Source organism: Helobdella robusta (assembly GCF_000326865.2).
Source record: "Helobdella robusta unplaced genomic scaffold HELROscaffold_25, whole genome shotgun sequence".
Taxonomy (NCBI): domain Eukaryota; kingdom Metazoa; phylum Annelida; class Clitellata; order Rhynchobdellida; family Glossiphoniidae; genus Helobdella; species Helobdella robusta.
In genome coordinates this window covers 1,829,595-1,847,720 of record NW_008704310.1, presented here as the reverse complement: position 1 = coordinate 1,847,720, position 18,126 = coordinate 1,829,595, and the positions used below count along the sequence as shown (strand labels likewise).

Genomic DNA, 18,126 nt, shown 5'->3' with positions numbered 1-18,126 from the left:
TCACTTTGTCAAGATGAACTTTGACGTTGGAAAAATAAACTTTGGTGTTGTAAAATTGTACTTTGATGCGAAAATCATGTTTTTCAAATCATGTGGCTTTCCAATGTAGAATAATTAATAAAATAAATTAATGAATAATAAAATAAAAATTTCTGTTTTTTTTCTAATTTTTTTATCTGGTTAGATTTGTTTTAAAGTGTATCCACTCATCAACGATTAAAAGATTTTTTTTCAAAATTTAAAAAAATCTCATTCCAATTTATTTTATTAACTCAAATCGAAGATACACATGTACGGTGATAAACAGAAGCGGATTTATTGTGCTGAGAATCAATGCAAACCACAGTCTTACGGCCTGCCTCGTCAACCAAATCAACCAAACTAATGATAACAACATGCACATCAATTGTGAGGAACCTGGCTTGGCCAACACTCTTATTGAGAAAAATATTTTAAATGCACAGTTTTGTGTCAACTACGATGACCAAAATCATAACATCACCAAATTTTGGAATGTAAGCAGTAACATCATGTTATATTTTATTAAAATTATGTAACCTCTTCTCAATGTTCCATGTTTAATAGTTCATATTTTGAATGCACTTGGCTTGTGTAAGTTCACGCCATTTATGTACCTATACGTTTAATGCGTACAATACTTGAAATTATTTGCAATTGAACCTGGTTACGTTCAACATTTCCTCTGGCAATTTCTGGCAATCTAGCAATTTCTCCGTCATTTATCGTCTGGGCCTCGTTGCAATCTACTCAGCCTAACAACCTTATAAGTTTTAAAACCTTTAAAAAACTTTAACATATTTACGAATAAAAAATTATGTTTATTAAATTCTTTGAAATTTTTTTTTTGCAGCACGATGCGGCTATTTTAACACCATTGGATCATTAGAAACTGATTATTTTGTTGTGACATCTAGAAAATTTCAAATTCTGTTGATCAAATCTATCTCCTCCACAAATGAAATCAAGACTTCCTGACTTCTATTCTGGAAGAGCAACTCTACATTTGATGAATTGCCCTTTTTGATCCATCCGTATATATTTGAATAAAGTTTAAATTGTTATTAATTTTTTCTTTAACTAAGGTTTTTGCTAGTTATACATTTTGGCCCATTCCTGTTATGGACGTGTCAATTTCTGGGTGCTTTAGTGACCAAGGAGGAAATTTAAACTTTATTTATTCCATGGTCTTTATATCTTCATATTTTTAATGTCTTTGATGAATTCATTTAGTCTTATTGGAAGTGTTGGAATTGATTTTGATTTTGATGCCTTTGTTTTTGCTGTTATATATTTATATGCCGAGGTTTTCATCTGAGATTTAATTTTTAGAAAGTAATTCAAGGCAAATTTTTGATGTCTTCAATTTAATGGCATTTCTCCTGCCAAAACATAGAGACTTATGGATGGTGATGTTCTGTATGCTTCTAGACACCTTCTTGACGATTCGTTGACTATTGGGTGTAGAATCTTCATGTAGGATTTTTGTGTAGAACCATAATCCAAACCCTGCTCGTATAGTTGCTTAGAAAATTGTTATCAGATGCTTTTGGTCTGCTTCACATTTATTTTGGGATAACATTTTGATTAAATTGAGTGCTTTTAGGCAATTTCTTTTTGTTTCCAAAATATGAGCTATGAAATTTATTTTTGAGTTAAATATTAAAATTGTTGTTAGTTAATATTTTTTAATATTTTTTTATAAGTAGCCATTTTTACATTTGTTAGTGTTTTTTGGGGTTTGTTAATTTTATATTATTGAAAATTATTTCATCTTCATTTTGGCATGGTAACTCCCAAGTATGCCTGTGTCCTGCTTGTCCACATTTTGCACATATCATCTCTTTGCTTGAACAGATTTTATGATGGTGTCCATATCTTTGATATCGCGTGCACCTCAACAGAGGAGGGATAAATTTTTCAACCCTCAGTAATTGAAAACACACCTTTAACTCCTTCGGAATTTAAAAACTCTGGAATGTAACTATAAGCGTGTTGGTGGTGCTTTTCTGGTTATTTTTTGTTATTTTTATATTTTGAATATCTATGACACCTTGGTCAAATAATTCATTCTTAATTTCTTGTTTAGAACAGTATCTAAATATTGTTGTTTTAATGACACCTTTACTGGTATTAAGTGTCTTATGAAGAGAAGATTTAACTTTTTCCATTTAACAAGTTATCTCTTTTTAAAACTTTTTTTCTGCTCTTCTTGTTTTATTTTAATTAGAAATCTGTTTGACAGAATGTTGATGGATTCTAATTCTCCAACTTAATTTTGAAACATTTTTTGAATTTTAAATATGGATAATCTTCTGAAGTCGTGGTCGGGAACCTGAGTTGCCGGTTCAATAACGAAAAACATTAGACCTTTAGGTTGATGATGCGACGAGTCTGAGGATAAGTCCTCTCTGGTCCTTTTCTATCGTGGCGCCAATTTGGCTGGCCCACCGGAGCTCTTCTCGTTGTCTTCCAACAATTTGAATCAGCTTTTAACTATTAACTGATTTATCAATCAATTAACAAAAGATTTTAACAAAATTATTAAAGCCAATTATCGAAAAATTGATTTTAATTAAGTTTTTGCAATATCAACATTAACCATTTATCGCTCAACGAAAGAATTTCTTAAATTCAAAATCTTTGAATCTTTGAAAATTCAATGAAATTAATTAAATTTCATGACAGGTTTCAATGGATAGGGAGAATCGATCTTTTGAAAATTTCCAAATTCATCAAATCCCTAACATGAATATTTTCGTAATAGTCAAAAATGGGTCATTCAGTGCAGAAGCAAGATGTAACTGCGGGGAAAAAAACTTTGTAAGAATTTAAATTTTTTGATCGAATCACCGCATTTCTAACTCGCATATATACTTTTGCATACTCAAAGCATTCCTATTTGAAAATTCTTTTTATTACTTTTATTTTATTACATGATATGATTGGACTATCTGTTGCTGGTAAATATTATAAATGAGTCTAAATGGTTGGATGGTGATTGGTATTCAAACCGTATTTAATTGACAGGGACAAATTAACATAAAGTTGACGAGGGGCAAAATTTTGAAATTTAACGTGAGGGCCAAAAACTTCCAAAGTTTTGCTGGTGTAGCCAAAACTGTGCTGGTGACATTTTTCTTTACTGCGCAAATTTTTGATCGATTTTCTAGTTAAAACGGTGATTTCGTGTGTAAAAACTCCGTTTTAGTAAATTTTAATAAAAATACTGTTCACAATAAGGGACACGAGTTAGTTAGTGTTAATTGATGTCGGTTAAATGTTGAATTTTTAGGGTTGGTTGGTCGTACGGTCTTAAATTAATTAGCAGCTGAATTTAATACTGAATCTGATTTGTACTGATAAAAAGTGATCAAAAATTATTTAACAATTATGTTCAGCTTAAATTTACTACGAAGAAATGAATTTTGATCGTACAATTGGTGGATCCCTTTTTATGAATCAGATATGGTAGCCTAAATCTTTACGTAGTTAATTATCTTGCTTTAAAAACCAAAGCAATATATGTCACCATCTTTCAAGTGGTTGAACGTATACTAATGGCCGCATAAAATTGAAAGTAAATGTCTTGCCATAATTTAAAAGGGGTCAAAAAATAAACCTCATCTTTATGAATTTGGTCATTTATTAACATTATTCAAGGTTTTGAATACACTGTTCCGCTATAGGCAGTCTTAGTCTTGCTTGCTCTTTCTCTCCCTCTCTCTCTTTCTCTCTCTCTATATATATATAGAAAGAAAGAGAGAAAGCGAGAGAGAGCTAGCAAGAATAAGACTGGTCAAAAATTAAACCTAGTCTTTATGAATTTGGTCATTTATTAACATTATTCAAGGTTTTAACTACACTGTTTCGCTTTAAAAAGTTCTAGTCTTGCTTGCCCTCACTTTTTTTTTCTCTCTCTCTTTTTATATATATATATATATATATATATATATATATATACATATATTTTATAAATTCTACCGAAAATTTGGTGTTAATATGTTTGTAGTTCGTTTTATCGATTTTTCTCACTAAAGTTTTTTGGAGAACGTTTAGTTTATTAAAATTCAAAATAAACTTATTTTCGAATTCATGCTGCATATATGCATTTATAAATTCTTGCTGGCATAGGCTTAGTTAGTTCATTCTTGACATTGCAATCAACATCACAGTGATCCCATTGATTAAACAAATTAGAAGTTAGTAGTTCAAGACTTGTCGAATCAACTAACTGGTTTGTTGAATCAATCGGATCTATTAATATATATATATTAATTTTTACCTGTTGGTACATGGTAACAGCTTTCTAAAATTATTATTAATTCAGTCAAAATTGATTATAATGAAACACAATTCTGTGAAAATGCAACAAACCTCGGGTGTATTTTTGACTCGAGATTATCTTTCAAATATCATATAAAAACCATATCTAAATCATGTTCTTATCAGCTTTGCCAGTTATACCGCGTCCGAAAATATTTACATCAAACAACCATGCTAACACTAATTCATGCGTTTGTTCATTCACGGTTAGACTACTGTAATAGCTTGTTCAATGGATTACCAGAGAGATCTATTGCTTTTCTTCAATCGATACAGAATAGAGCTGCAAAAATAACTGTTGGACGTAGAAAGTATGACCATGTGACATCCATTTTAAGAGACCTACATTGGCTTACAGTGAAAAAAAGAATCAACTATAAGATTTCTGTGACTATGTATAAGGCTATGAACGGGTTGTTACCATTATATCTATATATATATATATATATATATGTATATATATGTATATATATATATATATATATTAATATATTAGGTATATATATATATTAATATATATATATATATATATATATATATATATATATATATATATATATATATATATATATATATATATATATATATACCTAGTGCTCTCTCATAACAACATAACAGAAATTTCCTGTATGTGGAAAAGTACTTGATCGTTTGTGTCAGTATCCATGCTTCTTCACGAAGGAAGTGTGCGCAAACGACTCAATGTGAATATTTTTTTATTCTACCTCCCATTAATTCAGAATTTAGTTGAATATAACTACTTAAATGGAATTTCAGCGCATATCCACCATGCGTATATACGGACGTCTTGAACACTCCTTACAAGACACCCAGCACCTCATTTGATAACGAAAAACCTCTTTGTAGCAAAGTTTGTCCTTGCTCCAATCTCCAGTGCTCACGTATTTATTACATTCAAATTATTTTTTTAATTTTTCTAATTATTTTAAAAATTTTATACAATAATTTTTATTTTTAAGTTTTTGCACGAACTTGTTAAACATTCATAACTAAACTTTAAAATTGTGAATTGGACCGCAGAAACTACGTTGCCAACATTATTACAACCATTGACCATAGCAACAACATCAACTATAACAATTACAACATTAACCATACCAACAACTCCTTCAAAACCAACAACGACATCAACTGAACCACCACCAACATCATCAACAAAATTATCAACAACATTATCAACAACATCAACAACATTATCATCAACAACGACATTATCATCAGCATCAACAGCAGCAACTCCAACATTTCCTACTAGTACTTCTTCTAATAAACATGATTCCCTTCCAAGTTTGAACGTTGTGAGCAGCTCAGCGCCAAGTAGTGATGTGAGCCAAACACAAACACTTGTTCCTCCATCATCTCCTTCTTCCTCTAGAGAACTTGGTGTGGGACTTGGCGTTGGTCTGAGTCTTCTCGTCATTGTTCTTGTAGCAGTTGCTCTTTTGTTCTACTTCAAGCGCAACAGGCCTTTGAAAAAGAGCGAAGAAAATCACATTTCGTTTATTACGCTCGGTAACACTGAGTCTAACGCCGGATTGTCATGTTCGTTAACATAATTTACTTCAGTTTCTAATCGTGTAATCGTAATCTTTCTGATCTGTAATTTCAATTAAATTATTCAATAATTTTTTCATTAGAATAGATAGTTTTAAAGTGTTCAGATATACATTAACGACACAGATTACGCGTATAACATTGAATAAAAACATGCTTGATTGCAACACATTGATTCTTTTTTTTTATTTTATTATATTTTATTTCAATCAACGTTAGCTAAAACCGGTCGTTCAACAAACATCAAGGAGCATTTAAGAAGTTAATTGTATGTTAATAAATATTTCATGTGAGATGGACATGGTTGTTAATAATACTCAAAAATAGTATCTAGAAAACCAATACAGGTTTTAAAATGTATTGACGGTACTCATTTTTGAAAGTGTACGAAACTTGAATTTTTTAAACGGTGCTACATGAAAATGCAATTAAGATTTTTTCTGAAACAGCACTCTGTTGTTAATATATTACAAGAAAATTACTGTGCAACAATAAATTGTTTGAACATTCAAATTTGAAAAAAGAATATTCATGTTCAGGGTCGAATATTGAGGTCTGAAAACCCCGGAGCCACAAGCAAGCAAAGGCCCAAATTTTTTCAAATTAAAAACGGCAAACTTTTTCAAGTCTTGAACAAATTCATTGCCAAAACAAATTAATTCAGCAAAAATTTTAGTAAGTTTTTAAAATCATATTAACATTATTGAAAACTAAAGTACCGTTTTAATAAATTTTTCAGTAAAATTGAAAAAAACATTTATGAAAAACATGTCTGTTGCCAACTCGTATCACTTTGTATCTCTATTTCTATGGGGGCCTTAAATGTGGAGGTCCCATGGCAGCAACTTACTCTTCCTTGAATCAAACCTTGTTTATGTCAAATGAATTTTTATTTCTTTTCTATTCAGACAAAAATTATTTAATATTCAATGATTTATTTACAAAAAAACCAACTATCCTATTTAAAAGCATTGCAATTTTGTTAAATTTGTTAAATATTTAACATATTTTTAAGTATTAAAATAATTTCTTGTTAATTGAAAGATTAAACAGTTTTTTGAGGTTTTTTTTAAACAAACCAGGTTATAAAACTCTGCACGGTAGCAGATCTTGAAAATTTTGGCGCGGCCTGAATTTTGATGGGAAAATTTTCTAAGTTGACAGAGGGAGATTTTTGAAAAACGTTGACCATTATGGTAATGCGATCGTCGAAAATTACGATGAGGAGTTTTTTTAAAACCAATTAGGTACTGACTTGATATAAATACTCCTCACAAAGGGGGGACACTGGCCCACCCCGGCCCCTCCCTATATTCCCCACAGAAACAAAACAAGTTTTCAAAACAAGCAAAAGACGGCGAAAGATAAATTTAATTAAATTGATACTTAAATACCATATCGGCGATTGCGAAACTTTAATATTAAGAACCCTAGAAATGGAGCTTCAGTGGCCTTGAAAAAATTTAACGACATTCTTTAATCCATTCTGCAGGTCCACTTAAATTTGATGTTAAACGAATAATTGACGTGCTTTGTGAGAAGATATTATAAAAAAAAGTGAAATTTGAAAATGCGGTAAATGCGTGCAATAAATTTGACGAGTAATATTTTTCCATGCCAGAATTAATCAGTCAACTTAATTAAACTCATTTAATTTAATAAAAAATATAAAAAACAAATGTAAACAATAAATTTTAACGACAAATAAAAATAAATTTCAACAAAAAAGGGTTTTTTAAAGTTTTTTTTAATTAAACATGATAATCATGCATATGTACATGCTACTACTATCAATTATAACTGCTGGTTCTGCCTGCTTATCTCATATTTTTGTTTAATTGACACCCAAAGACGTATATCAGTATAGTTGATTTATCTTTTTATTTAGTTTCAATGTCTTTGAAATTTTTTCAAAAGCAGTAATAAGCGAAACAAACCATCGAAAATATTATGAAATAAATAATTCTGATTAATCTCACGTGGTTTTAAAACACTAGAAAATTTCTTATGAATTAATATTACGAAATTTTTCTGAATAAAACATTATAAGACATTTTGCACAGTCAAATTTGGTTAATATGGAAAAATTTGATCACAATTTGACTTCAGAAACTTTTTCGACTGTAAAACTTAAAAGGGACTAAATAAACCCAGTCCAAAGATTTGAAACGAAACTTCTATTTTTAATTAGAAAACAACTGATAGATACAGTAAGAAATGTGGTGCTCTGCCATATTATTATTATTATGCTTTACAGTAATTAATATATGAGATGTGCAACTGAATAATTGATAAACAAATTATCATAATTATGTTTTATTGACGTGTTCATCTTAAAACTGTTTTTAAATGTCCATCGAGTAAATATTATACATGCACATTACATAAAAATTTACCGATGGAATGTCATACGGTGAGTTGGTAACTAGCATCGACAAATTGGATTTTAATGAGCATGAGTTCAAAAAGAACCTGGAACCGCAATGGTTAACGTATTTCTTTGAATTAATTAACTTAAGATATTTGGATATCTTTTACAGATACAGTAATTCCATTCAATATCACACAAGACGACACACCACCACTTTCTACACTAATAAAACTGGCATAAATTTAATTAAGTTTGGTGTCAAAATTACAGGATCAAAAATGGAAATTATTTAGTCCCGCAGTCATTAAAAGTTATAAACAACTTGCAACTGTTTAAAAAAATTGCGTCAAATAATAATATTTCTTAATTTTGACACCACCATTAAGATCAAGTGACGTGCATCTCTTAATTCATATGTCCGAGTGCACATAAGTCTAGGCGTAAATATTAATTCTTATACGGGACAAAGCGCAATTTTTCTGTCACCACATAGGGGGCACTTGAAATTTTCGTTTTTTAGAAATCGATCAAAACATTGGATTGTCACGTGATAACTCGAAATAAGTGATTAACGATCATTTTTTGGTTTATACGAACCAATTTTGAAAAAATAAATAAATTTTAGCTGTTATATTTTGGTATGCTAATAATTTCCTTCTTCTCAACCCTAACAATTCTGAAATTATGGTCATTGGGACACATCAACAACTGTCGAGGTTTCAGCTCGAGGAAATGGACATAGCAGGGTCCACATTGCCTATCTCGGATGCGATCAAGTTGCTTGGGGTCACTTTTGACAAAAATCTAAATTTTGATAAACACATATCAGAAATCGTCAGATCCTGCAACTATCACCTCTGCGCAATAAGACATATTAGACATATGATTACATGTGATGTTGCTGCTGCCCTTTGCTGATGTTTGATCCTTTCTAGATTAGACTACTATTCTAGATTATTGTATGGGGCCTCACGTGCATCTGTCAGAAAGCTACAGACTATTCAAAATAAAACTGCTAGACTGATATTTAATAAACCTCCTCGTTTTAGTTCCTCCATTCTCTTTCCAAAGCTTCATTGGCTTCCAATTTCCGCTCGAATCATCTTCAAAATTGCAGTCCTTACCTTCAAAACCCTCTTATTAAAATCCCCAACATATCTATACGACTTCCTATCCAGACATGAACACACTAGATCACTCCGCAGCAGCTCAACAGGTTTCCTAAACATTCCGTTGCCGGATCCCGCCTGGCTGGCCGCGGTTTTCGTCACGCTGCTCCGTATGTCTGGAATGCGTTACCTCCTGAGTTGAGACAGTGTTCCTTGTTGAGTCTTTTCAAAAAGGGATTAAAGACTCATCTTTTTAACACGGGCTCCGGGCGCCTCTGAAGCAACTGTGCGAATGGGCGCTTCATAAATGTTTATATTATTATTATTATAAATAAATAAAACTAAAATCTCTGACTTGTTTTAATAGCTGTGTTAATAAATCAACCGAGTACCTATATAGATTGTTCTCTTCACCGTTAAAAATAAAGTTTCTACATTCAGTTTAACCAATTTCTTGTTTTTTGTTTTAATTTAAATGTTTTATTATTTATTAAAATGAACGACTAAGTGTGATAATTGAAACAAATTAAAGTTAATTTTTTTTTCAAATTAATTATTACAAAATTACTATTTAGTAAAGGATTATTTGGATGGAAAGTATAATTATGTCACAGTTACAACACTTGTTGGCAGCGGTGGCGTTGTGGATGACGTAGGTCTGACATAGAGACGATCTATGGCCACCGTGTCTCTGCCCCTTTTTGTCAAGAGCAAAGTATTAAAGTTCTCGTTCCATTGTTGTGTAGGATCCCTTGTAAGGCAGTTGAGGCGGTGAGCAATGTGCCTGTGAGTTTGCGGTCCAACAACACTTGGAATTATATTTCATCACACTTTGGTTAAACGTTAATTAAACGTATCGAAATCCGTAGTGGCATATCAGAAAATCATTAAACTCAAATTTTTTTATATTTTTAGATTAATACTTTTTTGAAATAATTTTTTTCTAAAAAATCACTATCGTTTATATTTTTAACTATATCTACAAACAAAACCACACATGAATAGTGTCTTGATCAAAAGCTGAGTTGTAAGATATTAAATCGCTTTTTTAATTTTTTCCATGCAATCCACATTTTAATAATAATGTTCTACATGCAATAGGTTAAAAGTCAATTAAAGGTCAATTACATTTTTCCAAAGTTTAGAGGATTCAACAAAGAGCACAGACATCGTATATGAATACATGCTAAACGACGCATCACAAACGAAGCATGTGATAGGTGGGATCCTTCTGTCATATTCAAACCTGGTTACTGCGAAACAGCACCAGGCGACCTTAACCATTAGACCATCACGCCTATATAATAGCCTATATAAGAATTAACAATGTGAGTCCAGGTGTGCTGCGAGTTTGTAAGTAAGACCAAAGTTTGTAAGGTTACTCAAATACTCACAGGCTTAATGTATTTGTGCGTGCGTGTTATTTGAGATTGTATATAATGCTTTATATGTTTAAATGTGAAACCAAGAAAAATCGAAATGTTTTTTGTGGAAGAGATGATATTATTTTAAATCAATACAGAGAAAGTTATGAAAGGTAACTGATAATAACTCGAATGACCAACATCAATAATAAAATTAAGAACAGCAATTTCTGAAAACGTAATATATATTTTACTAAAAGATTTTGCGCCACCAACTTTGTACAGTAAAATTCCAGTCAACTATCAATACATTTATCAAAAATTTTTAAATGTTGTCACCAAGAATAAAAATAATTCACCACACAATCAATTCATAGTTAGAAAATGGTCAATGGCCATTCAAGAGCAGCAGCAAACCGCTCAAATGATTTGATACTATTTAACACCTGTTGGATTAGACGACGTTTTGAGCGTGATATCGCAAAATTTAAACTGTGACATTCATTTAACGATAACGACAGCCCAAGTTATAACATTGATCAAATCTAAGGCAAATATATTATGTAGCTGGTTTCTATTCAAAACAACCAACTAAATGGCCAGCTGTTGCTATGGCTAAAATACCATTGGTATTGCTTGTTGTACGAGAGATATAGGATCTTTATTTTCGTAAATGAGTTTAAATAACCAAAAAAAAATTTTGTTTTCATTAAATGTTGTTTAAAATTAATCATGACATATTACTTCGTCGCCTGGAAGTGAAATTTGGTGTCAAGGGTTTTGCCCTTTCCTGTCTATTTTCATACTTAACTTGTCGCAGTCAATTTATCAAAATATCCACACACTCATCTCCAATAGTCCATCTGTTTCATGGTGTCCCACTGGGGTCTGTACTTGTACCACTCTTATATTTACAGCTTATATTTCACCTATCGGCAGGATCATTGAAAATTATGGCATAGTTTACCATCAATATTCAGACGATACTCAACTCTATATATTATCAAACATTAAAGATCTTTCTTCAAATATCAACATCCTTACCACATGCAAGAATGGTTTCTACATAACTATCTACAATTCAACTCCAATAAAACCGAACTCATAACACTGGGGTCTCTCTACTCAATAAATAATGTACATAACTTAACATCAGTCCAACTAGGAGATGCCTTAGTCCAGATATCTGTCACACTAAAGACACTTGGATTAGTCCTAGATAAAAAATTGAGTTTTTCAAATCACATTACGTTTATAGCAAAATCCTGTAATAGTCATTTAAGAGAAATACGACATATTAGACAGTTTCATTCTACCGCTTTGACTAGTTATCTGGCACGGTGTTTGATACTGTCCAAATTGGAATACGACAATTTTGTGTTATATGGAATATCTAAAATCCAAGAATTACGTTTCCAGAGAATAATGAATAGAGCCGCTAGAGTAGTACTCAATTCAAATACACCGTTACATCGTCTGTCATCAACGACCTCGTCGAATCTAATGAACCTCCATTGGCTTCCATTTCACTTTCGAGTTTTATTTAAAATAGCTGTCATCGTCTTCAAACTTTCAATCTCGCATTTACTGTCGTATCTCGGTGGTCTTCTACATAGTAACACAAACAATCGTCAACTTCGCTCTACGTTTTCATCAGCATAAAACAACAAACAATATTGCTGGTCGTGCATTCCTATATGCAGCTTCTCCCGTTTGGAATTTGCTTCCCCCAAAGATTAGGAACTGCAGCTTAACACAGTCATTCAAGTCGTCATTAAAAACTTTTCATTTTGATAGAGCGTATTTAAACGTCTGACAGGATGTTTTTTGTTTCGAGGGCGTCTCAGTCGCTTGTCAGGGCGCTTTATAAGTCAACATTATCATTATCAATATCAAAAAAATCGTATACACTGACACTTTATAAACACATTGTTGGTTACTTACTACAAACTTTAAATTAAATATGAATGAGACGTGGTGTGCACTCAATAATTTCACCTTGAAGTGCTTCGTACTGTCTTTGTTGCACGTACATCATACGAGATCTGACAGCTTGGCTAGCACTTACTTCCAACAACTGAACTCAATCGCCCAGGAACATTTGGGACTCGACAGCTTCAGGTTTGAATACATAAATGATGTGTGTACGTATGTAGTTGTTATATATGAAACATGTGTGTGTAACTAAGTGTGAATATTACAAAAAGTTACCAAGCAGTGTCATGTATTTATAAGCAAGTACAACATGAAAACAATATTTTTACGTCTCAGTGTTTCACAGTTGTAATTGAAAATTAATTTCAAACTAGTGATGAATTTTGATTTATTTTGATTGTAAAAAATATATCGCTTAGCTAAACTTTATTTATAATTTTTACTAATCTGCTAAAATATTCAAGAAAATTCTAAAATATTATCCCAGAACAAAACCCATTTTAACGTTATGGTAGAGGGTAGATAGACAATAAACTGGAATTTAAATAATAGAGGGTTAAAAAAGATTGTTTGTCTGAAGTTATACAATAAGTTTGTGTTCATGATCATCGCACTGGAATGCTTATTTGATTTTTAAAACATTGATGCGTGCGTTGTTCTTTGCCAAATAATTATAAATAAATTGAATTGGTCAACATTTACAAACATTTACATACATTACAACCATTACATATATTCATACATGCATGCATATATGCATACGTACGTACATATGTATATACACATTCGTACGTACATGTACAGTATAGTTTTTTTTTAAACAGAACAAAGTTCGTTAAACAAAACAAAGTTTTTTAACAAAGTTCGTTGGTAAAGTTAATAGTTGGTGTCGTATTCTTCATCCTTGTTGTTGTCATCTCTATGTTCTTCGTTGTTATTGAAGTTAGTAATCAGAAACTATTTAAACAAACCTGCACTAAAGATGATTTATAAAATATCTAAATAAGGCCTTATCTGTAAGATGAATTTGGATAAGAACAGTTTCATTATATTTTCATGATGAACTTGGATAATTCTGTTTTACATAAATTAAACGATTTCCAGAAAATTCTAATAAGGAAAATTGAAAAAACAAATTTTAAATTGATTAATGCCAACACTTGACAAAAATTCCCGTGCACATATTACACAGATCTATACACCTGTATTGTTTCCGCTTAGAGCCGCCCGCCTTATTTCCTTCTTTCAGCGAAAATAGCAGTACGTACCCGTTCTAAAGCGGAAACTGCCGACTAGAAAAACTTTCTCTATCCCGAGTGCTGCAGAGCACCAACACAAAAGGTCTTTCTTTCAAGCTTATGACCACCCCCCATAAATGGCGGGGGTGGTCATAAATGTATATGTGGAAGAGATTTCACATCTTCAAGAGGATTAAAAGTGCATCAAACTAAGATTGGATGTCTGTCAAGTACGTCGCAACGTTCGAATCTAGTGTTTGGTAAGACGGCGGAATCTACATACTAGGATGAAAACCACAGTGTAAGTGGATTCCACGCGTCGGATTTGGTAGAATGTCCAGTCAAAAAACGCATTAAATTTCTCCAGCCTCAGAGAGAGTAGTATGGTCAAAATTGGACGCTGAAATCACCAGGACCTTTATAGCGAGCAGTTCATCTGATGTCCGTCTGTTCACGGATTTTTTGTATGAAAAGTGTGCAAATCTGTTTGGTTTTCGTGAAACATTGATCAAACCCATTGAAAAGATGTCAAGAAGGCAGAGGGAAATTAATCAGCTGAAAGCGAGCAGAAACGCCTGAGAAATTTATGGAAAATAACAAATGGAGAAGAACGTGATCGTCTAATTCAGTTGAGAGATGACATCCGAGTAAAACTGAGCCAGCTGCGTCGAGCGGAGAGGTTACGGTCAAAGAAATACCGACAAAGAAAAGCTAGACAAGATTTTCTTGCCAACCCATACCGCTTTGGGAAACGGTTGTTTGAACAACAAAAATCCGGCGAATTGATAGTTTCGAGAAGGGAACTGGAGGATCACCTTGCACGAACCTACTCAACGACTGCTGGTGAATTGGAAGGAAATAACATGTTGAAGATTAAAAAGGAGCCCGGGTACAACTTTAATCTAAGACCTCTTTCTCTTTGGGAAATTGAAACAATCTTATCAAAAAGAAGAAATAGTTCATAGCCTGGTCCAAATGGAATACCGTATCTGTTGTTCAAGAGATGTCTCGCCGCAGTGAAAGTTCTACATAAACTACTAGTTAAAGTTTGGAACTGCGAGGTTGTTCATGAAGACTGGCAAATTGTTAATGAAGAAAGAAAAAGATTCAACCGCACTATCGTAGTTTCGTCCAATCTCTTAGCTGAATGTGGAAGGTAAATTATTTTTGGCTGTCATTGCCGCCCAAATAAATGTGTTTGTCAAAAAGAACAAATATGTCGATACATCGGTGCAGAAAGGCGGTGTCCCAGGAGTCCTCGGGTGTATCGAACACACTGCAACAATTTGGGAGGCAATTCAAAAAGCTAAAAGTAATAGGTTGAGTCTTCATGTAACGTGGCTAGATCTAGCAAATGCCTATGGAGCTGTTCCACATGGCTTGCTGTGGAAAGCGCTGGAAATGTTTCATATACCTGCCAAGATAACAGGAATTTTAAAAAATTACTTTGAGGGTTTCAAAATGTGTTTTACAACAAAAGAATATACAACAAAATGGGTGGATTTGAAAATAGGAATAGCCATGGGCTGTGCAATATCACTGACGCTTTTTGTACTGGCTATGAAAATTTTGCTTGACGCAGCTAGTGCTGCAAAAATCTCACTTAGAAAGAGAGTTTACATGCCCTCGCTAAAGACTTTCATGGATGACACCACGCTGCTGACAAATTCTGCAATCACCTGCCGCCAAACTTTAAAAAATCTGTCGAATGCTTTTTCCTAAAGCCATATTGAAATTCAGTCAAAATTTGATATTTTGCCAAAAATCTAATTAAGCATCTTTGTATTAACTTTTTCACATATTTCGAAAATCCTGGCAACAATGATATTGGGCGAAAATTGGTGATGTCGTAGTTGTTGGGTTGTTTTAAGACGAGTACCACTTTTGCTGTTTTTAAACAGTTCTGGAAAATTCCGCATGCAAACGATTTGTTGATTAGAAAATTCAAAATTTCAGCTGTTACAACTGCAATTTTCGTCGGAATGTCATCACAACCACTTGAGGATTTTGCTTCAGCGATTTTGCTGTACTGAAAATTTCCTCAGCCGCCACATCTTCAAGAAAGAAACTGTTCAGCAAAAAATTTAAAAAAAATCTTATTGCGTCTGTTTTGACGGGAAATTGTTTAGATAACTAGACCGCGATGTTTTTGAAATACTCGTTGAAGCTTTCTTTCGGTTTATCGAGAGGTTGATTCTCGGCCGACTCGAGGATGTTATTGTTGTTTGTATTGCTGTTTTTATTAATGAAATTATTAATTAACCTCCAGGTTTGTTTACTATTAGATTTGTTTGCTTCAAGTGTGCGATGAAAGTAGTCACGTTTCAGTTTATATTTCAGGTGGGTGCAAACTTTTTTGATTTAAATTTATCAAAGTTTTGATTTGTAGGTGAATGGAGAAATTGTCTATACAAATTGTTTTTTTTTCTGTAGATTTTTTTGAATTCGGAAGTAACCCAAGGATTTTGTTTTTGCATTTTTAATGTTTTTTTCTGCTGGTGATCTGGCAGCATTTTCGAAAACAAGTTGAAAAATTTTCCATGAAATGACTGAACATCAAGTGCACATCCTCATAATCATAGAGAGCTTCCCAGTTAATTGAATTTAAATCATTGCACAAATTTAATATTCTAGATGTTGAATACGAAAATTTGTAGATTGGTTTCTCAGAATATAATGCTTTTTTGTAGCTCGTTTTATTGTCTGTGCGTAATTTTTTCAGTATCAAGAAAATTGGTAAGTGATCAGATAAGTCACAAGCGATCACCTCGCAGAATACATTGTTGAGTGTGCTTGTGAAAATGTTGTCGGCATCGTCACTTTCAACATTCAAACAATGTTGAATGCTCATTTTCAGTTACTGCCGCATTTTTAGTTGATTCTTTGAACGTTTCAACACTGGATAACAGGAGATGACTTTTATCCGTTTGAGGTTAAGAATTCAGTAACATCATTTTGATGCATCTTCTGACATTTCCCATTGCGAAAAACTTTTTTTTATTAAATTATTTTTTTCAGCCTGGATGATACTGTTGTCACAAATTTTGTTGCCAACGATTTTCGTAGTCTGCTTTTTCACCACGAGAAGAATGTTCCCGCCTCTGAAGTCTTTAAAATTTGCGGTTGAACAGTTGAAATTGAACTTGCATTGTTTGAATTTTCAGTTGCGATTTCTTTCATTATTGCGTCGCTGCACACTTTTCTTGATTTCAACATGTTATTTATTTTGGTTTTTAGCGCTTTCAGTTCAACTTGCGTTGCTTTCAATGCCAGGCCGAACTGAGCGCTCTGGTTGAGCAAAGTTTTTTTAATTCGTTTTTTAACGAATCAAAATTCAAATTCATTAAATTTTCTATTTTCTGGACTTTTGCCATATTCAGACTGACAAAAATCAAGCATTTTTCCACATAGTTATTTGTTTTCAGGTATTTGAACAAATTTACGCAGTCAAATAATTTATCCTTTTTCGTATTTCCGCGCGACTGGAATTTTTCAATTTTTAACAATTCCATTTCATGTTTTAACAATTTCAGAGCTGCAACGATATCCTCATTTGTGTAGAAATCCGAAATGTTGCCAACAAACGATTCTTTTTCCATTAACTCCAAGTTATTATTCAAATAATAAAGTAGCTCATTAACAACAAACTTGTGAGTTGCTATTTTTTTACTATACATACATACATACATACATACATACATCAAATCAAATCACTTTTATTCAATCAAACAAAACAAAAACATGAATGATTCGGAGACCAAAAAAAGAAAATTAATTCTTGTGGGCTCGGCCACCGTGCAGCTCAAAATTGCTTCTCAATGATAAAATAAAATTGTCAATAGGAGAAAATGTATCAATGTTAATGAAATATGTACACACTTATATACATATATATACATATACATTATTATCCTTGAAAAACAGAACTTTTCGTAATTAAAAAATTTTTCAGTTTATTTTTAAAAAGATGCAAAGTGTTACAATCTTTAATTTCTTGTGGAATCGTCTCCCATATTCCTGGGCCGGTATGTTTCAAACTCATGAAAGTACTTTAATTCTGGCTGGTGGAGCATAGAAAAGTGGCGTGTGGCGTGTAGTTCTTGCTTGAATGGAAGTTCCAAAAGTGAAAAAGTTTCTAAAAAATGCCGGCAATTGCTGACGTAGAAATCTAAAAATGAATGTTGCAACGT

The 18,126-nt window shown here is 32.4% G+C and overlaps 2 protein-coding genes across 2 annotated transcripts in view; one reads left to right on the top strand and one right to left on the bottom strand.

The window, feature by feature from the left end:
* The window catches only part of HELRODRAFT_173122 (hypothetical protein), a gene marked incomplete at both ends in the record, with an annotated part of 4,140 nt that extends 945 nt beyond the window's left edge, over positions 1-3,195 (top strand). The window contains 3 exons of the mRNA XM_009019737.1: positions 284-515; positions 2,707-2,841; positions 3,049-3,195. Of these exons, the coding sequence (XP_009017985.1) occupies positions 284-515; positions 2,707-2,841; positions 3,049-3,195 (514 nt within the window). The remainder of the gene's footprint in view (positions 1-283; positions 516-2,706; positions 2,842-3,048) is intronic.
* A 13,816-nt stretch (positions 3,196-17,011) lies between these two features.
* On the bottom strand, positions 17,012-17,535 carry HELRODRAFT_173119 (hypothetical protein; the record flags this gene model as incomplete). The annotated part of the gene is made up of 2 exons (XM_009019736.1): positions 17,012-17,224; positions 17,302-17,535. 2 exons carry the CDS (start codon positions 17,533-17,535, stop codon positions 17,012-17,014), a joined length of 447 nt encoding a protein of 148 aa, XP_009017984.1.
* Between the last annotated feature and the right edge of the window lie 591 nt (positions 17,536-18,126).